At 42.6% G+C, this 23,376-nt stretch overlaps 1 protein-coding gene across 4 annotated transcripts in view; it reads right to left on the reverse strand.

The window, feature by feature from the left end:
• LOC126354991 (enhancer of filamentation 1) overlaps positions 1–23,376 on the reverse strand; it is a 685,921-nt gene that overhangs the window by 473,112 nt on the left and 189,433 nt on the right. For 2 of the 4 annotated variants that reach the window (XM_050005097.1, XM_050005093.1), the window contains exon 1: positions 6,573–6,774. The exons of the other annotated variants lie outside the window; for them this stretch is intronic. In XM_050005097.1, the coding sequence (XP_049861054.1) occupies positions 6,573–6,611 (39 nt within the window). In that variant the 5' untranslated portion in view covers positions 6,612–6,774. Of the gene's footprint in view, positions 1–6,572; positions 6,775–23,376 lie in introns of those variants that run through there. 4 annotated transcript variants of the gene reach the window in all.

Consider the following 23,376-nt stretch of genomic DNA (forward strand, 5'->3'; position numbering starts at 1 on the left):
TTTTAAAACCTTCTGAATGTTTGCATTGATGATAACTTGAAAACGATGTGCAACATAGATCCTACGGCGCTTTTAAATCTGTTACCTTCGATGCGCCTGTTAAAGCTGATTTCGGCGATAAAATATCACAAAGTTGATTTGCTTTGGTGACTTCCATTCATTAATCGTCTATGATAGACCCATTTACACAAAGTATTCATTGCACAAAACGTGCAAGAAAGATGACATATGGTATATGTCCTATGTCCTCCTGCAGACAACTGTTTACCAACAGTTTTTCGCTAGCAACATGTCACAATATAAAAGCGTCAGTAGTGCTCGTAGATGTAACACTAGAAATACGAATGACCTCAATTGTCGAGGCTTATTTAATTAGTTGATACGTTGCACATCTTAGTGGAGTAGCAGTACGAACATGGCACATGGATATGTAAATAACTAATTCGCAGTTGTCTTGTTGAATGACATTTGTTGCTGAAACGTGAGAACCTTCTCAACCACATTTTGTACGGATGTAATCTTAAAAGATCCCAAAAATTTTTTTCTCGCACAGTTGTGTCTTTTTTGAACCGACAACAAACCTAAACTCAATAAATGCCGTTGGTAGCAGATAGTTTGATAGAATTCTGGGGGTACAACACGTTTCTGTCATAAGACTCTGACCACAAAGTTGATAAAAATGACGTACTCAGTCCCTGATCGGCAGGCTTGACAAACATTTTCTGAATGTACTGGATCTTAAAATTTTCATATCATGGGTTAACGCCAAAGATACTATCGATGGGGATCCACTCGTCGAATAGAAAGAACCGTCTCTGGGAGGCTCTTGCAGTTTTTTTTAAAGAAGAATAGCCTATTTTCCAGTTACTGTTTCATTCTCCGCATTTTTTTCGTCTCATAACCGTCCAGAACAGCGTACATCTAGGGGTGGGGGTGGAGATGGGGGTGGAAACACTAGCATATGTGGAGCAATTTCAACCAAACTTTTGTCAGTCGCAGAATTTTATTTCTGGAACTTAACTTTCTCGTCTGACAGTACTGTGTGTAGGTGCCAAACAACACCGTGCTTTCCACTCCACGCGAAGCCGTTGACCTCCCTAAGAAACGGATGGATAATGTTGGAGGAGAACGCACGGCCGCATTACCTCCAATAATCTATGGCCACGCCCAACTCTGAAACTCCTCGAGCAATCTCAACCAAAACTGGTTCACACATGAACTGCTATTTGTAAAATAATACTGTAGGGGTAACACGATCAAGTGCGCGTAACTCAGGAATGCCTTGAGAAATTTCTGCAGAAACATAGAACAAAGATGACTGAATAGTTCGAAGGAAAAAGAAACTGCATGAATTATACATCTAAAGGATACGTATGGGGGGGGGGGGGGGGTAGGAGGGATAGGAACACTGACATTTGTGGAGCAACTTCAACTAAACTTTTGTGCTTCTACGACTTCATAAAGAGGAAAAAATTGTGGGTATAAGACTCCCCGAGCACTCGAAGAGCGAGAAGGGGACTGTAAGTGAACGTGTATACAGCTGTTTATCACACGTTTTCAACAAAACTTGATACTTATTGTATATGACTTACTAGCTAGAAAAAAATACTGTGGGGGGAGGGGGGGGGGGGCATACATAGTACGTTAGGAGCGCATATGGTGGTGGGAAAGGTGTAACCTGTAGAAATAACAGAAAAGTATCGACATCAGAGTTGTATTTGTAGTTTCCAGGATCAATACGCTGACCAATAACAGTTCTAACGATGATTAAATCCACCTTTGTCGAATTATTGGGAAAGAATCTGGAAATGCATATGAAGTGAAGGCATCACAAAACATTGTAGAAGTTGTTGAAATGTGCCTAGACGACGCCAGGTAATCAAGCTACTAAAGTATATGTCACAACCATAACTGTGGCTGTGCTTGAGATTGTAAGAGTACAGATTACTTGAAGGATCGAATCTACCCTTACGCCCCTTCGCTACAGCGCAGCGGCATCGCTGGCGGGGATGCCCCATCGTTCTAGAACGCCCCGGAGATCTTTTGGCGCAAAGGCGTGAGTCCGTCGAACGTGAGCAAGCCTTCAGGGTGGGTCCAGGGAGCTCGCGCTCCGAGCAAAGTGCGTAAAAAAGTGAATTAGTTTTTTTGAAGGATTCTACTGACAGTCGCATCAGACTTAAAGAGTAAGTAGAACGCGTAGGTGAGTGAGCAAAGTGAGATTTTGAAGCTCAGATTAGGATTACATATCAAGGGAATTGTTTCGCAATGAAAGGGCGATCGTACAGTAATGAACAGTGAATGGTCAACTGATACAGGCTCGTGATAAATGAGTGACGACAATTGAAGAGTGAGTGCAATCAGAACCAGTAAGGGTGTGATACACGAATTTAAAGTGGAATAAAATTACGTATGTCGTACAAACGAGTTCACATATTACAACCTCTTCATTATTAATGAAAATATTTTCGAAGGGAAAGGATCATAGGACAGTGTGGGAGAATAGATAAGTCGTGCGGCCTAGGCCCACGGTTAGAACTTTAATTATTCACCCATATACCTTGGGACTATTTACAATTTGTACAGAAACCAGATGGCAGTTACAAGAGTCGAGGGACATGAAAGGGAAGCAGTGGTTGGGAAGGGAGTGAGACAGGGTTGTAGTCTCTCCCCGATGTTATTCAATCTGTATATTGAGCAAGCAATGAAGGAAACAAAAGAAAAATTCGGAGTAGGTATTAAAATCCATGGAGAAGAAATCAAAATGTTGAGGTTCGCCGATGACATCGTAATTCTGTCAGAGACAGCAAAGGACTTGGAAGAGCAGTTGAACGGAATGGATAGTGTCTTGAAAACAGGATATAAGATGAACATCAACAAAAGCAAAACGAGGATAATGGAATGTAGTCGAATTAAGTTGGCTGATGCTGAGGGAATTAGATTAGGAAATGAGAGACTTAAAGTAGTAAAGGAGTTTTGCTATTTGGGGAACAAAATAACTGATGATGGTCGAAGTAGAGAGGATATAAAATGTAGACTGGCAATGGCAAGGAAAGCGTTTCTGAAGAAGAGAAATTTGTTAACATCGAGTATAGATTTAAGTGTCAGGAAGTCATTTCTGAAAGTATTTGTATGGAGTGTAGCCATGTATGGAAGTGAAACATGGACGATAAATAGTTTTGACAAGAAGAGAATAGAAGCTTTCTAAATGTGGTGCTGCAGAAGAATGCTGAAGATTAGATCGGTAGATCACATAACTAATGAGGAAGTATTGAACAGGATTGGGGAGAAGAGAAGTTTGTGGCACAACTTGACCAGAAGAAGGGATCGATTGGTAGGACATGTTCTGAGGCATCAAGGGATCACCAATTTCGTATTGGAGGGCTGCATGGAGGTTAAAAATCGTAGAGGGAGACCAAGAGATGACTACACTAAGCAGATTCAGAAGGATGTAGGTTGCAGTAGGTGCTGGGAGATGAAGAAGCTTGCACAAGATAGAGTAGCATGGAGAGCTGCATCAAACCAGTCTCAGGATTGAAGACCACAACACATACCTTGGGAGTCAGTTCACCATTTAAATCTGGCTACTTATTGATGTCCGATGCCTAATTTTTCTAACCAGCCAGACAATAGGAAGTACCAGACAAATATAAAAGCGATGAAGTAGGGGCTGCTTACAGGGTGGTACGCGTAGGTGTTTGTCATAATATGTATCGTAAGTCCTGTTGTAATTTTATGAGCGAATTCCAGCACAGTTCTTTGACGAATGCCATTCTCCGTTACTAGAGTAACGTGGCATGGTCGGTGTCTGCAGAAGCTTGCAGTGCAAATAGACCAGTTTCAATGGAGAAACACAATGAGAGTCGAGCACGGCGTGGTCTGAACGCGACGCGAACCGAAGCGTTGTTGCACGCCCAAGTCACCAACGCTCTGTCAGCAGAAGCAGCAGCCATGGAAAGAACTGGCGAAAGTGGGTCGGAAGGGAATAACTCGTAACCGAACGGCCGGCGATGACAGCAGCGATGATTAGTGGGATCTCTTCACAGCTATATTATTAAGCGCCGACACGCGAAGTCACGCGTCGGCGCTGAACGAACATGCTGTGTACGACGCTGTAAGAAATAGGGGCATGGCTGTGGGGAAAGGGCAAAGTCACAGCGAATTAAAAGCATAATTCAACGATAAGCTAGGCTAACAGAGGGTATCCAACGTATACAACAAAAATCGTGCTAATGGTTTCACGCTAATCTTGGTTCCTGCGACAGTGCAAAGGAAATACGAAAACATCAAAAAGGCAAGCACACTCGAGAAAAAAGTTTGATGTATCAACATAAACCTACTTGGAACATTACAGCTGTTAAAGCTTCGGATGTTTCGCGTCTGCTACTATGCACTTTTGCAGAGAGCGAATAATTTCTTCCCACGTTCCACCAATGAATGGAAGGATCTTAACACATAAACAACAAATATCACTGTCTGTCACACACTTTACCATGTGAGGCAGAGTATTTTGCACGTGGAGCAATATAATACTCGATATCTTCCACCAGGAATTAAAATTATACAATAAATTGCTTAAGCAGATTAAAGAGCACTAAAACAAATAAATTTTGAAAGCCAGTTTGCAACTAAATTGTTAAGTAATATATAAAGTGACGGAAAAGTTAGAAAAACAAGGTAGGGAGTTTAGAAAAATATGTAATAACAATCTTTTTTTCTTGAAAATATTACAAAAAAATTCTACATTATACAGATTATCAGCATTTTGAGGTCATTTTGGAGGGACACTGAATCAGTTTTTCAGGCAAACAAATGGAAAGTCGCGCAACCAAAATGGAAATAAAAGATCACTGTCGTGGTCTTTGTATCAGCTGAGATTATGTGCTTTGTGTGCAGTGACTGGTGTTGGGAAACAAATGAACTGTGTAGCAGTAGTACATCATGATATAACACCTTCGCAAGAACATAAGCACGACTCGGCAATACATACTGAACCAAGTTAACAGGCTGGTGTTATATTCGGTAGGATGGTGATTCTGATCTCCCCCAGGCTGTCCTGATTTAAGGTAATCCATGGAATCTCTAGTCTGTCATCTCATGTTACGAGCACTACTGGTAATGCTCTTGTCCTTGTGCTACCTTTGCACTTGGATTTCTGAAAATTGAAACAATTCCTAAACGCCTCATGTATACTGTGTGAATAGCAAAGACATTCTTCACCTGCTGTATGAGTTTTTATGCGGCCTAGCCAGCTTAACTATAGATCTAAGCATATTCTCTAAATAACTTCAAGCAAACGCCGTGGTGCTTCCCACTGTAAGGTCACCATTCTTGCCAAATTAGACCTGTAAGAGCAAGCTGCGGTGGCCGAGCGGTTCTAGGCGCTTCAGTCCGGAACCAACTGCTACGGTCGTAGGTTCGAATCCTGCCTAGGGCATTGATGTGTATGATGTCATTAGGTTAGTTAGGTTTAAGTAGTTCTAAGTTCTAGGGGACTGATGACCAGAGATGTTAAGTCGCATAGTGCTCAGAGCCATTTGAACCATTAGACCTGTAAGTGTGTAAATACCTGCGTACGTTAAGTATGTCTTATACTGTTAGTTCGTAATGGCACATTATGTCGAATAGCCTAGTAAAATTGACAACAGTAGCAGTAGTAGTAGTAGTAGCGAATGGTACAAACATCTGTAAAAAAAAAAAAAATAAACCGAAAACTGAATCACAGAAACTGAAAAGGATTTTATGATAAACAGCATTCTAGAACCACTTCGCGATCAGGCCCACAGGGCAAAGCGACGACCAGTGGCTGCCGTTGTCACCTCCCTGGCTCAAATGGCTCTGAGCACTATGGGACTTAACATCTGAGGTCATCAGTCCCCTAGAACTTAGAACTACGTAAACCTAACTAACCTAAGGACGTCAAACACATCCATGCCCGAGGCAGGATTCGAACCTGCGACCGTAGTGGTCACGCGGTTCCAGGCTGAAGCGCCTTAGAACCGCACGGCCACACCGGCCGGCTGTCACCTCCCTTGCAGCGTCATTTGGATGCAGGCTCCCGGCCGTTATCAACTTTCCAGGCCTTGGAGGCGCTCCTTCTCATTCGCGTAGCTCCTCAGTTGGCATTACAACGCGGAGTGCACCCTGATTCATTCCTCCCACCGAGGAAAACGCCCTGGCGGTACCGGGAACAGAACCCGTATCCTAAACATGGCAGTCAGACGCACTGACTGCACCTATGGAGGCAGACACCTGTATACAAGAAATATTTATTCTCTAAGTGTAATACCATGACGTGTCTGATGTCCTTGTAAAAGTAATACAAGAATGAAGAAGCTGCTGCTGCTACTACGACTACTACTGATGATAATTTATGTCGTATGAGTTCCTTCTCCTTTGGGAGAATGTCTGCTAGCTAGGATGCGCGGATAGCGCATGCGGCCCATCTCCTTGACTTCCGGGAATCGGTCTTTGCCTGCGCGACACTGCACATTGTCGGCACGGGGAGCGCGCGGCGCATGGCGATAATCGATAGCGCAGCTGCGGCGTCGATCCGCGGGCCTCCGGCTGCGTACCTGCGTGGCGAGCACCGCCGCCTCGGGCTGCGGCATCATGTCTGGCTGTAGCGCAGCAGCCGCTGTCCGGTCAGTGGAGCTGGGCCGCCCTGCTCAGTTCAGCACGCCACCATCCCACTCACGCACACACGCTTCGCGGACAACCGTGTGGAGTGGCAGACACTGCACGACCACGCCGCGCGCCGACGCCGCACACACTGACAGCAGGGCTCGCCTCGCCGCCGCCGACAGCGCCGCCCCGGCCGCGTCGATACTCTCCGAACGAGAAACATCCGCCGCGCGCGTACAGACCGGCGGGAAACATCGGTCGCGCCCCGACCGTTTTTATAGGGGGTTACGCTACTTTAGATCAATTTGAACCGAATAAATGTCCTTCCTGCAGGACGCCGCTTAAGGATCGTATAGCTCCTTCCGCGCCAGCTCTCAGGTTCTTTCGTGGGTTAAATGTAGACAGAAAGGAATGTTTGAGATAACAAAAGGCGTCAAGAAAGAATATAATTCTGTCAGACGGGAAGAATAACAGAGCAGATAATGCTGTAAGGAAAACAGGCAATAACACCAGTAGAAGAGTGACCATTACGGATGCCTCAGGTAGGAAGCCATTACGTTGCTTGTTTAGTCCACTCGATGACGCGGCTATTAGCGAACATACATAATCGGGAAAGGACGAGTGTAGAGGAAGAGCGACGAGAAATGATGGAACAGCGGGCGAAAAAAGAGAATTCTTATTTGCAACCTGTAGCCATTAATCTGTAACAGCATAAATAGCGATCATTATGACAACTCTGATGACAATTATGGATTTGTATCGCCGAAGTCATGCCAGCTGTTACCAGAATCGAGCACTTTTTGCAGTTTGCTAGGCGCTGCAGTCCGGAACTGCGGGACTGCTACGGTCGCAGGTTCGAATCCTGCCTCGGGCATGGATGTGTGTGATGTCCTTAGGTTAGTTAGGTTTAAGTAGTTCTAAGTTCTAGGGGACTGATGACCTAAGATGTTAAGTCCCATAGTGCTCAGAGCCATTTGAACCATTTTTGAGCAGTTTGCTAACTGTCAGGCGCACATCTACATCTACATCGACATACATACTCCGCAATCCACCATACGGTGCGTGGCGGAGGGTACCTCGTAGCACAACTAGCATCTCCCTGTTCCACTCCCAAACAGAACGAGGGAAAAATGACTGTCTATATGCCTCTGCACGAGCTCTGATCTCACTTATCTTATCTTTGTGGTCTTTCTGCGAAATATAAGTTGGCGGCAGTAAAACTGTACTGCAGTCAGCCTCAAATGCTGGATCTCTAAATTTCCTCACTAGCGATTCACGAAAAGAACGGCTCCTTTCCTCCAGAGACTCCCACCCGAGTTTCTGAAGCATTTCCGTAACACTCGCGTTATGATCAAACCTACCAGTAATAAATCCAGCAGCCCTCCTGTGAATTGCTTTATGCCCTCCCTCAATCCGTCCTGATTCCAAACGCTTGAGGTGACATGTCATAGAAAAATACAACAATGTCCTCTTGAAAGAAAGGATATCTACATGTACAGGGGCTCTCATTAATATTCGGTCATTTATTATATCCAGTAATATGACGTATTTTATTTTCACATACATATTTAAATGAAAAAATATATTCTCTTTAATAAAGTAAGCTATATCAGATAATTCCTTAAGCGAGGTAATACGGGAATAATATCTTAAATAATATTTCGCAGATTTATCCAATTTGACCCACTGGAAATGAAAGTCAACGACTGTGAAGAAAATAGGTTTGTTTATAAATAACTTTTCTGCAACTAGTCTCGGTTTTTTTTACTTGTATTTCCACGGCGTGTTCGAGAAATGATTGCCGTTTTCTAGTACCTTTTTCTCTATGTACTAGCCACCCTTTTCGTAATTTTTACGACGTGAGATTCTACAGTCTTCTGTTGTCTACAGCAATACCCAAAAACCCCGCTGTTTTTAGTTGATTATCGTTTTTTATGTTTAGTTAGTGGCAAAATTTGGGAGAATTGTATCTACAGTTTTCTTATCGTCTATTTGTGCAGCCTCACACATATTAATCAACACACACCATTTTCTGCACCACAGTATAGATCGAGAATAACGAACTTACATAAACAAACAGTTATAAGGATCGGATCTCAACACCGGTTACACAGAGCACATAAAGCCTACATAAACATCAGCAGCACCCAAAGACACACACTTGGAATAGCAGCGCAAAATGTCAAAGTACTCCACCGACTAAAGAAAGTGCATAAAATAGATTTGTTAGAAGAAATGGGGATTTATTCACATAAACAGAAAATATGAAGATAAAATAGTAATGAAAGACTTTAAGGTAAATCCGTGAATTTCTTCAGAAACTTTGACAGTACACTTAAATAAAAATAGTAACACTTAGAAATAACCACCACTGTAAACAGACCTAAGCAAATTATGATCCAAATTCTGAAGAGGAATACCCTCTGTACAAAAGTATATCATACTCTGTCGAAGACTTATTAACTCTGTTGACTACATCTGAAAACATCTTTACATCTTTGTGACTGTTTGTTTATGTAAGTTTGTTATCCTCCATGGATACAGTGCACAGAAACTTGTGTGTGATATTTTATATGTGTTTCTCTCTGCACAATTGGACCATAAAAACCTGCAAGTACAAGTTGTCTCAAATTTCGCCAACTATATATACAGATCGATAATCAACAAAAAATTGTACTTTTTATATATATTGCAGAAAGTTCACAGAATAGTAAAAACCTCAGACATCAAAACCTTACGAAAAAATGGCATAGTACATAAATAAAAATGCACTTGAAAATAGGAGTCGTTTCCCGAAACGCGTCGTGTAAAATATAAAATATAAATAAAGGAAAATCGTGACTGGTAGCGGAAAACGTTATTTATAAACAAACCCACTCACAGAATAGCATTACAGTATCTTTAATATTGTGTCATAGCACAGCTGATCTTGAGTACAGGACAGTACTGGAATTCGGTACTTCGTGGGACATCCTTAATGATTTCAAACGCTCTTGTGTATTACCAACGATTTTCGCTGTGTACTCAGCCCCAATTAGTACCCACATTTTCTTCGATTTATTTTTCAGAATTTATTTCGAGTTGATTGTAGTTTTCCTGGCCTTACAATCGAGTTCGTCCCATTCCGCCTCTATGGCATTAACGTCTTGCGAATGAGCGGATGTCGGAATGACTTTGGGGCAGTCATAAAGGAGTCACTCTTTTACAGTATATGGTTACCTTGGAAAAATATGAGTGTAGACCTCCTACCCAATGCTTATGTGCTACTGTGCGGGACACTACAGTATAACTACATCTCCATAAATGCTCCGCAAGCCACTATACGGTGCTCGGCAGAGGGTGCCTTGTACCACTACTATACTCGTTTCCTTTCCTGTTACACTCACAAATGGAGCGAGGGGAAAAGCGACTGTCTGCATGAGTCCGTAAGAGCCCAAATTTCTCTTATCATGTTATCGTGGACCTTACGCGAAATATACCTTGGTGTGGTGGCAGTAGAATCGGCCCTAGCACAGTGGCAAATATTGATTCTCCAAATTTTCTCGCAGTGTTTTGCGAATAGAACGTCGTCTTCCCTTCAGGGATACCCATTTGAGTTCACGAAGCACCTCTGCAGTACTGATGCGTTGATCGAACCTAGCGACGACAAATCTTGCAGCACGACTCTGATGGGGATCCCAGACAACCAGGCAGTATTCAGGAACGGTGACCAGTGATCTACATGCGGTCTCTTTTGTAGATGAGCTACAGTTTCCTAGCATTATCTCAATAAAACGAAGTCGACCATTTGCTTTCCCTACTACTGACTTCACGTTTTCGTTCCAGTTCATTTCGCTTTGCAGCATTACTTCATGCACATCTACAGGGCCGTCCATTTGAAGTTTCGGATGAGATTATCTCGAAAACTATACATCGGGTAAAAATAGTGGGTAATACAAATTTGTAAGCTCAAATGGAGACATCAAATGATACTACACGGGACCTCCAGCCCCCGCCCCATTGGGTGGGGCGGGGGGCAATTTTTAAATCTTAAATGAAAACCCCCATTTTTTATTGCAGCTTCGGATTCTCTATAAAAAGTTTTGTCTGAAACATTTTTTTAAACCATTGATAGATGGCGCTGAAATCGAGAATAAAGTAAAATTGGGGGAGAACTCTGATTTATTTAGAATTATCCGAGAAAGACGCATCAAATCGATAAAAAAATGTGGACCAATTCTTTCGTTACCCCAAAGCAAGCTATTTTTGTACAAAATGTACTGTACCCTACTTTTAGCGTTACCAAGGAACAACGACATGGACGTAGTAGACTTACACTCCTGGAAACGGAAAAAAGAACACATTGACACCGGTGTGTCAGACCCACCCTACTTGCTCCGGACACTGCGAGAGGGCTGTACAAGCAATGATCACACGCACGGCACAGCGGACACACCAGAAACCGCGGTGTTGGCCGTCGAATGGCGCTAGCTGCGCAGCATTTGTGCACCGCCGCCGTCAGTGTCAGCCAGTTTGGTGTGGCATACGGAGGTCCATCGCAGTCTTTAACACTGGTAGCATGCCGCGACAGCGTGGACGTGAACCGTATGTGCAGTTGACGGACTTTGAGCGAGGGCGTATAGTGGGCATGCGGGAGGCCGGGTGGACGTACCGCCGAATTGCTCAACATGTGGGGCGTGAGGTCTCCACAGTACATCGATGTTGTCGCCAGTGGTCGGCGGAAGGTGCACGTGCCCGTCGACCTGGGACCGGACCGCAGCGACGCACGGATGCACGACAAGACCGTAGGATCGTACGCAGTGCCGTAGGGGACCGCACCGCCAATTCCCAGCAAATTAGGGACACTGTTGCTCCTGGGGTATCGGCGAGGACCATTCGCAACCTTCTCCGTGAAGCTGGGCTACGGTCCCGCACACTGTTAGGCCGTCTTCCGCTCACGCCCCAACATCGTGCAGCCCGCCTCCAGTGGTGTCGCGACAGGCGTGAATGGAGGGACGAATGGAGACGTGTCGTCTTCAGCGATGAGAGTCGCTTCTGCCTTGGTGCCAATGATGATCGTATGCGTGTTTGGCGCCGTGCAGGTGAGCGCCACAATCAGGACTGCATACGACAGGGCCAACACCCGGCATCATGGTGTGGGGAGCGATCTCCTACACTGGCCGTACACCTCTGGTGATCGTCGAGGGGACACTGAATAGTGCACGGTACATCCAAACCGTCATCGAACCCATCGTTCTACCATTCCTAGACCGGCAAGGGAACTTGCTGTTCCAACAGGACAATGCACGTCCGCATGTATCCCGTGCCACCCAACGTGCTCTAGAAGGTGTAAGTCAACTACCCTGGCCAGCAAGATCTCCGGATCTGTCCCCCATTGAGCACGTTTGGGACTGGATGAAGCGTCGTCTCACGCGGTCTGCACGTCCAGCACGATCGCTGGTCCAACTGAGGCGCCAGGTGGAAATGGCATGGCAAGCCGTTCCACAGGACTACATCCAGCATCTCTACGATCGTCTCCATGGGAGAATAGCAGCCTGCATTGCTGCGAAAGGTGGATATACACTGTACTAGTGCCGACATTGTGCATACTCTGTTGCCTGTGTCTATGTGCCTGTGGTTCTGTCAGTGCGATCATGTGATGTATCTGACCCCAGGAATGTGTCAATAAAGTTTCCCCTTCCTGGGACAATGAATTCACGGTGTTCTTATTTCAATTTCCAGGAGTGTATATTCCCATGGGGTGCTTCATTAGTGTGAGTCCCCTTGCCTCTTACATGTTGGTGTGCTTCATTAGTGAGAGTCCCCTTCCCTCTCACATGTAGGGGTGCTTCATTAGTGTGAGTCCCCTTGCCACTCACAATTTGGGGTGCTTAATTAATGAAATTAGCCACGAAGAAATTGTTCAAAACTATCCCCATTTACTTCAATGCATAAATTCAATCGTCTGCGAGAGTTGTCCACAGTTTTGAGCTGCACATCCTGTGGTATGGCTGCACACGCTCTTCGAATGCGTTGCTCCTTATCGTTTCGGGTTGTGGGCTGTCTTTCATAAATAATATTTTGAAATAACACAACAAGAAAAAAATCAGGAGATGTTAGGACTGGTGAACGTGCAGCCCACTGAATTGGTCCGTCGCGTCCTATCCATTGACCAGGGTACCGTAAATTTAAAACATTCCGCGCATTTTTAGCATAATGGGGAGCTGCTCCGTCCTGTTGGAACCACATTCGTTGCCTTGTTTCTAAATCAATATCCTCCATTAGCTCCAACAAATCGTAGCGGAGAAGTTGAAAATAACATTCCTCAGTAACATTTCGGTCAAAAAAATACGGTCCTATGAAGTAGCCGTCTAAAATTCCACACTAGGCTATTAACGACCATTTGTGTTGACTGTCAACGGGTCTGTGCCAGTGTGGATTGACAGGAGACCAATAATGACAATCATAACGATTTAATTCGTCATTGTTTTTGAATGAGGCTTCATTGGTGAACATAACGTATCTAAAAAAACATCATTGTTACTTCCTATTATTTCCAAGGGCCACTGGCAGAAATGCATGCGTATTTGCATATCTTTCTGCGTTAATGCCTGTGTCAATGTGATATGATACGCATGATATGTATGTACCTTCGAAATCCTCAAAACAGTTGATTTCAGTATTCCAGTTTGTCTCTGAATCGCACGACTACTAATTTCGGGATCCAGTTGAACACAAGCGAGAACGGTAAGGGTACGAGCTTCATTTTCATTGTATTCGCGATGATGAGGTGGGCGGTGCATGTATCCATTTCTAGCTCGCTGAGTGCCAATTTCGAATAATGTTTTCGCTTGAATGTCGTCTGTTTGGGAAACTATCCGCATACAATTGCGCAGCTGCAGCGTAATTGTTATGGCATTCACCTAAAATTAACATCATATCAACATTCTCTGTAGGATGATAGTGAGCCATGTATCGCTAAAGAATGATTTACTTTCGTCAGTTGATGTTTACGGTTCACAATTTGAAAGTAAAGTGACGTCTGATCGCATTGCACCGACGTTTATACTGAGCCATAGTTCACAGTTTGGCCACGGTAGCGCCACAGTAGTGTGAGTAACTCAATTCTGAAGAGTTCCATAACGAGATTTTAATAATGCCATCCCTCCTTCATCCATCAAAAACGGTGGCTGGTAAGATACATTTTGTAAAAAAAAAAAAAAGAATAAAAAATAAAAAATTAAAAAAAATGGTGTAATGAAAGAATTGGTGCACATTTTGTATCGATTTGTTGTGTCCTTCTCGGATCATTCTAATAAATTGTTCTTCCCCAATTTTAATACTTCTCGATTTCAGCGCACCTGCCAATGGTTTAAAAATGTTTCAGACAATACTTGATTACTTTTTTATGGAGAATCCGAATCTACAATAAAAATGGTGGTTTCCACTTAAGATTTAAAAGTTGCCCCTAGGCCCAAGGTGGGGGGAGGGGGGACTGGAGGTCACGTCCCCCTTTGAGCTTACGAACTTGTCTTACGCACTGTTTCTACCCGATGTATAGTTTTTGAGACAAACTCATTCGAAACTTCAGATGGACCACCCTGTATATCTACATCCTAGATATTTAATCGACGCGACTGCGGCGAGCCACCACTAATACTGTATTCGGAAATTATAGGATTGTTTTTCGTGCCAATGTGCATCAACTTACATCTAGAGCAAGCTGCCATTCACCGCACCAAATAGAAATTCTGAGTAACTCACCCTGAATGTTCTTACTATTGCTATTTTTAACAATTATCAATTTCAATTGAGCAACGACGTGTCTCCCATACACGAAAATGCTCCGGATCAATAGACAGATAACGGTTACGTAACGAATCATAACTGAATAGGTGAATTGGAAAAGGGGTCAACTCCCAGAAAGCAAATTTTTCAGGAGCCAAGAAAAACTCTTTTAGGACACAATGGTCTTAAGCATGGTATCTTGGAGTTGTTACGTAGCAATAGGCCGCACGGTGAAACAATATACACCATCGAGAGCAGTCAGTAATCCAGTTTGAATGTATCAGAGAGGACCGTTTTTCGAATCTAATGGTGCTCGTGAGGCAACTAGCGCCCTTTTGCAGCTGAAGGATTGTCTTATGCAAGTTTATACTGTCAATATTTATTACAGCGACAAAATAGTGTGCTATGATCATACAGGTTCATTCATAATGTATATAATTGACTGACAAATTCATAAAGTATAACAGGTGTTAAAACTATTAGAATAAAAAGTGAATGAAAAGTATGAGAGCCCGCAGTAGCTGTTTTTATTGAAGTCGATTAGAGAGTCACGCGACCGGTTTCACAACTTTTTAACTTGTATCTTCTTTCTATGTAATGCTATGTCATATAGTATACGGAACTATTCCAGAATGCTGCACATGGCGTGGCTAAGCTCCCAGCTTTCTTCAATTGGTAAAACCACCATCAATGATGAATGTCCAGTCTGGTTTAAAACCACGAACTGTCATCACACTGGATATGTTCATGTGGTCTATGTCAACCAACTGACGATGACATCACGTTTTTGCTCGGAAGTCTACAAACACAGACGCAGCAACTACCAGGCACTTGAATGCTCCATACATAGAAATTAGTGCAGCATCATTACAAAGGCGTACTACTCCGAGTAAGACGCCAATCATTTCAACACTCTCATTATCTTAGTGAGATGACCGTCTACAATGGTAACATCAGTTTTAACGACTGTTTCCGCAGAAAAAGAGCGCTATCGGGCCATAAACGCGTTCGTTAAATTTATTTATCCAGTCACAGTGAATAATTCCGAAAATAATGGCGGATGTGGTGTGTAAAACATTGGATTGAAGGAAGCGCCTGCATACGATGGTTTCTGAACAGAAATGGTTTAAGCTGGAGGAGCTGATCAGATTATTTGCGGAATGTCTGTGGAGGAACGAATTTGCCCAATCTAGAACAGTCTCAGTATATTCATTAATATTACCAGCAACTGCGCAGAAATACAACACTGGATATTAACCACGCAAAGAAACATTAAAACTGCACGCCGCGCAACGGAGCATCTGCGAATCGTGAACAGAATTATAGAAAGAATCGGTTACTCCGAACTTCTGATTTATCTTGGGTCCCCAGAATTTGAGGAAGAGTTTGATTCTGTTTTAATAATATCTGTTGCAACAACCCTACAGAAATAGATACTGATTCAATATATGTAAGAATACTGAAAAATATATACATCGGCTTTTTCGATATTTAATCTTAAAGTTATTCTGCTTTGTTCCCTTTTAATTATTTACTGTTTAACTGAAATATGTTCAGTAACGTTGCCATTGCACAATCAAAGATGACATTTACTCTGTGCTTACACATCATTCCCCATGTGCAATATTTCTTTCAATGTTGTTCACCAATAGGTTATTGTATCCTTTCTGACCACGTTATCCTGACAATGGCGTTGTAAACGGAAAACCAGTTAACGAAATAAATTAATACTACAGAACATAGACAGTTTGGTGTGTTTCATTTACAGTTATGAAGTAGTTCAACAGAGAAGCTAGGAAAGACTCAGCGTGATTACATACCACCAAAGCTATTCTCAGCAGTCCTAAAGTGAGCTTTTAGATAATTAAATTGGAAAAAAGAATATGTGATAATGGCGCGTATTTGAAGCACATTCATTTTGGCGATGACTTTGCGGTGTTTGTGCTTAGTGCGGACGAGCTTAATTAACGAATGGAATAACATAACACAGCGAGTTTGAAAACAACTCTGAAAAATCTTTGACAGTAAGAATAAAATAATATACAGGGATTTTTCCGTCGGTACTTGGAGGAACATAACGAAAATAATGTATAAAGAACATATCGAAATATAAATGATATAAGCTAACAAAGAAGTCGTAAACAAATGGTTCAAATGGCTCTGAGCACTATGGGACTTAACAGCTGTGGTCATCAGTCCTCTTTCTTGTTGCGTAATGCGTAAAAAGACTAACAGTCAGTACAGATCAGTCGTAGTTTGACAGTGCTGCAGTGCAGTAGATAGCTAATGTTCACAACAAGCAGTTAATTTGAAAATTGCTGTAAAACAGTGCACATTGATGAATCGGAAGGTCAGTTTGATACATTTCGATTATGCATTTGCCTTGAATATGAGATTTTTCTCGATACTAAATATATGTCGTATTTGCCCGCACCCCAAGTCCAGTAAGCATTGCGGCAAAGGAATGCAGATACATGTTTGACATGGACCTGAAGATACCACAATGTGTTAACATCTCACTGCTTACACGTCTACGCTTTGGTTAAAAACGTGAGAACATTCTTCTTCTGTACTTAAATACGCGAAGAGAGAATCAGTTATGTTATGAAGAGTTGATGTTAATTTGTTCATTACTTTGCTATAATGACGTGTATTAGTATTACTTGAAAACTTCTCATTTCCTTTCTCTCATGTCACTTCATAAACTCACATTGTTAAAGAACGAGTAATTATCGGCAGTATAAATGATTGTGCAATAACGCGGATGTGCTTCTGCACAAACGAAAAGTTCAGTCACACAGAAAAAATGATTATGTGACTTCTTAAACAAAAGTTTTGCTCATTTAATGGAATGGTGACTTTGCCGTCTATAGTTGACTTTTAGGATCCTGCAAGATTTCCGAAAAAATAGAAAAATAAAATTGTGCTTTCTTGATTCATTTTCTCATTAAAGTGAAGTAGTTAAATTTCCATGATAACCAGGTTAATAATTTTCAGTGACTGTAAAGAAACAACTTTCAGCTCTTGCGCTTTGGGGTCTGACGACCGTATTCTTTAGTGAAAGTTATTTTTATTTTTACGAGGAAAAATCAGAATATAAAGTCGTACTTATTATCATCCGAATATTGAATACTAGCACAGTGGTTTAATGGATTTCTCACAATCATTAAACTAGTGACTAATGTAAAAGGTACAGTGTTTGGGAAATGCGATTTTAGAAACTATTTCATGGTTGGGATCGTAGTATTAACTTCATAATAATCCAGTTTTACATCACGATTAAATAATTTTAAATCTAAAGTCTGTAAAAATTACCTAATTTAGAGTCTAGTTGTCGTAATATTAACTATTTCATATGCAGAGGTAATGAGCGCATAAAATTACGCAAATATAACTAGCTCACGCGAGAGTATAGGTGCGACACGACACTCAAAAATTAAACTATCGTCATAAATTCAATACAATTAACAAGCGTAAAATTAAACAGAGCAGTGTTATATTTGGATTTTTGGTTACAGAGTAAATAGAGTCGTGTTACAGACAGTCGGAGACAATGAATCGATTGTTAGAAAAAGGAAGAAACAGAAAAATAAAATTTGCTCTGAAGTGATTTTCTGAACAAAATAAGGATTTCAGAATTAATCTTCCGTTGTACCGAAAAGGAAAGTGTACATTCTGTATTACCAGTTTTGATTTATAGTACTGAGACAGAGGTTTTTAATACAAAACCATTCCTAAACTGCGGTTAGGTCAGCATGCAACGGAGCAGCGCCTCTTTGGAATTACTAGGAGAGACTGGAATACAAACATTGAGTAAAGGAACAGGCTGCATTGGAAGATGTACTGAATTTATAGAAAAAAAATCCGCTTCAGTTGCCAGTAATTTTCTTAATTTATTCACGACCGGTTTCGAAGCTTAAAGCTTCATATTCAGGTGCTACCTACTGCGAATAAGAGAGGGAGGAAGGGGTTACTAAGTGCTATGGGGTTGACATAATAAAATGAAAGTTTCAATTGTGAAAATCATGCACTCACATAATTATGAGAACATAAACGTGTGTTGGTCGGGCCAGTCAGTCATGGTGGATCACATCCACGCATGGTACTGGAACGAAAACGCTAACTTTGGGGAGGGTTCCGGACAGAAAAGAACTCAAGAATGCTGTAAATAAACAAGTAACTGAACTCACGCGCAGGACAAGCAACGACATCGCCAACCTGGATAGCACAGCCCAGAAATGGCTATAGTTGGGAGACACGAACGACGATGGTCGAAATTAGGCTTCTTCTGCACATATACGTCACACATTCTCCGACAGCCAATGAATGTTCAGAGCTGTTCTCAGCGCAATGCTATGAGAGCCGTAGCCATTGCAATCATTAAACGTGATCGTAGACAGTTATTTAGTGAATCTTTACTTCATTTGTTGCGAGCTGTCATAGCTGATAGTAGTTGTAGGTGACAAGCAAGCGAGAGTCGTAATTTTTAGTATACACGCTTTCTTCAAGTGCACAGCACACGTGTGCGCTCATCGCTACAGTCGCTTGGAACAATGCAATCCCCATCGGTGTCCTGAGCTACGCGAAGTGCCATCTTTGGGGATCCGACTAGTGCAGACGGGCCAGAAGCCACCTGACTGCGGTGGCGGAAGCGGACGTGGGAGCCAATGAGGTGGCGAACCGAAGTAAATAGCCGCAAAAGAGCGGGATACCGGGATTGACTGGACCGTCCGCTACATAAGTGTGGTTCACAAGATCGATACAAACTAGAACTACAATTATAAGAACAATGAAATAGCATAAAACGTGAGAAATCGGCAAAAATGCCTAAAAGCCAACATGACAGAGTACATCGTATTACACAGATATAAGAAGAAAATACAATTAAATCAGTGGGTACGGATGATATACAAAAATATACCTCAAAATTAAGCAATAAGGCAACGAGAGGTAGCATGTGGTAGGAGAATGATGCAAACCGTTAGGATCGGTATCCACGTATAGACTAGTTCTTACAGAGCAAAAACATCTTAGTATAAAAAGCTTAGTTAGGATTAAAATGATAAACTGAACAGCATTAACAATTTACCAAATAGGACAGCACTTTGCGTCCACAGAGTACCAGGACGTGATAAAAATAAGCGAGGAGCGAAAGGGCTATACACTGGGACTAGGGAAAGCGAGTAAACAAATGAAGCCTACGTGTCGTGGATGGGATCCCTGTGGTTGGAGTACAATAGGGTCAATGCAACTATAGAGTCGTTGAAACGAAATAATGTAAACGAACTATGATACCCTAAAGAGTCACTTTCAACACACAAAAGTAATAAGATATAATCATAAGTGTACGAGAAAGTGCCTAAAAGTGAACGTGACGGAACGCATGATAATAAAAAGCTAAAATATACAATTCCAACAAAAACTTGGGGTGCTAACGACACACATAAGGTATATCAAAAAATCAAGCAACAAGACGACGACAGCTGAAGGGTGACCAGAAAAAGATGACAGCCGCTGAGATGGGTAGTCATGTATGGCCTCATCTCAAGGAGACATAAACAAGGTCTGAATATAAAAAATTTAGTCAGGTTAAAACTGATATACACAACTGGCGCGTAACGAAACTATGTCTACATGTAATGGATAAGAAGATTAAAATTTAGGTACAGCAGGATCAGTGTGACGACGGAGTCATTGAAATAAAACAGCAGAAACTAATGTTGCATACGTGGAGTGTTAATGATAAAACTATTTATCCCTTAAAGAAAAATGGAGGTTTGGAAGACTTAGAACAAGTGCGCATCATTTAGTGCTTAAGAAATTCATAGTTATTTAGAATACACTTTTGTTTATGTATAGCTTGTAGAAGTACTGAAGGCCGAGCTAAAAATTAAATAGGGGCAGGTGAGAAGTGTAACCAGGAGTGGGAAGCTACTTGCTGGATTCCAAGAAATAAGAAAAACACCAGAAGACGCCTTAACTGAAGGTATGTAGAGGATACTCCTCAAAACGATGACGACGACGACGACGATCATGAAGTCATAAGCGGTCATGAGCACTGGTGCAAAGTCCTCAAAATCTTCCTTCAAGTCAGAAGTTGGTCGCAGCCCACTTCCTTATATAAATGTATTTTATCACTGTACTGTACCTGTTCTTATCAATTTCTACGAATCGTATGACATCGATCACTGCAGACTGCTGTTAACAAGCAACTACGTGTTGTATCTCTCTGAATGTTTGAAACTCACCACTCACAAGAATAAACCAATCACAGGAATCAAGGTCTTACCGCTCAGAAAACATTTCGATTCCTGGTAGAAATTTGCAAGACTTTTCCATATAGACTTGTAAAACAAATAGTTCTTGTAGCTTTACGATACACGATGGCCGACGTATAAAATGAAATGTGCGTTTGGATAGTGCCTCCCATCGAGTATACCGGTCGCCTGGTGCAAGACTTTTTACTACTGTCATGCAACATTGACAGCTGAAGGACAACGATGATAAGTAGGCGTTGCAAAGGTTGGGAGGAGGGTGGGGGCAAATGAACAGGTGGCACTCGTCTCGCTGGCTCAAACTCAATTACACTTTCAGTACACTTTCAGTATTGATTTCCTGGTCTTAATTTTCCGTCGGTTTTGAAGAGATCTGTAATCGCTATGTCAATTACCCAAACAGTACAACAAGTCTGTGCAAAGGGTGGGAAGAGGGAGTGAGGCGTGGCGAGATGGGGCCCTTACTCTCGCCTGAAATCTACAGTACACACTTCTAATTCGTTACATAATTCTCGTCCATTTCTGCATGGGGCTTACCTGGCATTTCGTTGCCAAACGCATCGAAAATAATGTGGTTGCAATATCTGCTGCGTACTTGCCTGGTCACCAATCCATCTGGGCGACATCTGTGACGTACACCCACAATCATTAACTTCCCGCATGCTGAACTTAAATCACAACAACAGCATAACTCTTGACTGTTGGCAGTCTATAGGTTATAGTAGACCGTGAAGAACAAGAGCATGTAATATAATAGGTGCGCTCTTCTTTGTTTGTGTTATAGTCCAGAGATTGCGGTGCCAAACCAAAGTCGACACCACAGGCAAGAGCGAGAGCTCGCTGCAATCCGCAATAACAAATGGGAATCTCAGGATAGCAGCGCACTCACGCTGAGGTCATGCAAGAGCGCAGCCCCAGTTCGTGATCACATCTGGAGTCAACATCGTAGTGTAGGACCAACGAGTTGTTAAAGTTTGTACTTTAATAAAGCTTGAGGATTGTATCTTCAAAATGGTTCAAATGGCTCTGAGCACTATGGGACTTAACATCTGAGGTCATCAGTCCCCTAGACCTAGAACTACTTAAACCTAACTAACGTAAGGACATCATACACATCCATGCCCGAGGCAGGATTCGAAACGGCGACCGTAGCAGCAGCGCGGTTCCGGACTGGAGCACCTAGAACCGCTCGGTCACAACGTCTGGCGAAGATTGTATCTCAAGAGAACAGTTTGTTAATTAGTACATCAAGCTGTATGGCTAGTCAGTGACAGTTGTAAGTTATCCAGCACTCCTGTGGCAAATAAGCGGGCCGAAGTTAAGTAAATATTTATTCATGAATGTAATAAAGTAAATTAACATTTCATGAGTTACACTTCCTATGTGCCACCTCACCTAGCGATCAAAGAACCCACAGTTACAGCTAGACGAAAGTAGTTTAATATGCTCACAACACAGCTTATAACATATCATTCCCGACCACACTGTGGGGTCGTACTCTTGTCTCTTAGGGACGCAAGAGCCCGCACCTCGTATCTGGTGGCATAGGGCTTTGTTCTGCCTGGAGCTGACAAGTTGCTCTGACTGTAGTTCATCTAAAGTGGTTGGTAGTAAGTATAATACGCTGGCTTAAGTGCCCAAGTAGTAAGTGCATTCCCATGCCCTCTGGAAACAATCTTGCAAAAAGTCCTATCAGGAAAGAGAGCACTTTGTAGTGAGGTGCTATTGGTGGGAATAGGAAATGGCCAACGGAAGCGTCTGCATCCTGCTGCTGAGGCTGATTCGGTGAAATCTTTTTAGATTTAGGGAAGTCACCTGGCGCCCCTTCTGGGTGCAGGAGGTAAATTGTGTGCCATCTGTGGTAGATATGGTGTTTTAAAGGGAGTAACATGTCTGAAGCTGAGTGTGAAATTCTGTTTAGTTCAAATAGTTCAAATGGCACTGAGCACTATGGGATTTAAAAGCTGCGGTCATCAGTCCCCTAGAACTTAGAACTACTTAAACCTAACTAACCTAAGGACATCCATGCCTGAGGAAGGATTCTAACCTGCGACCGTAGCGCCTAGAACCACTCGGCCACTCCGGCCGACTTCTGTTTAGTCATTTTCCACTTTTGCAGCACACTCAGCGTTCACCCATAGGGGCTTTATATGACAACACAGAGCTGTAAACTACACAGCCTGTCGAAAAAGTGAACCACTCGGAAGACATGTTCAGATGCCAATGCAACCTCACAGAAATACACTATAGTCGGGTATGTAAATGTCCGTGACGCATTAGTGTCGGTCGCATTAGTATCCTTACAGGTCTGGAAGGGAATATATGAGGCGTAACAGCAGCAGACTAAGTGATCACTGTGCAGGACAAAGACATTCTGTGTACCCATGTGAGACAGTGTTGTCAGCGTCTGACAGAGTTTTAAAGGGGACTCACTGTGGGCCTCTATTTGGGAAGCTGGTCATACCACGCAATATCCATATCTGTAGGGCAATCGCATGTCGTCGCGGTTCTGGTCGTCCAACTGACGACAACAAGGGACGATTGCCGTATGGTACACCAAGTCGTAATCCATTCAACATCCATGCCTGCCATTCGAGAACAAGTAGCCATGCCCTGTAACATTCTGTGTTATCCCACACCATTGGTAGAAGACTAGCAGGAGCTGGAGCAGGGAGTTACCGCACCATGAGTAGGCTCTCATCAGCATCACGAC

The sequence above is a fragment of the Schistocerca gregaria genome, chromosome 3 (assembly GCF_023897955.1).
Source record: "Schistocerca gregaria isolate iqSchGreg1 chromosome 3, iqSchGreg1.2, whole genome shotgun sequence".
NCBI lineage: Eukaryota > Metazoa > Arthropoda > Insecta > Orthoptera > Acrididae > Schistocerca > Schistocerca gregaria.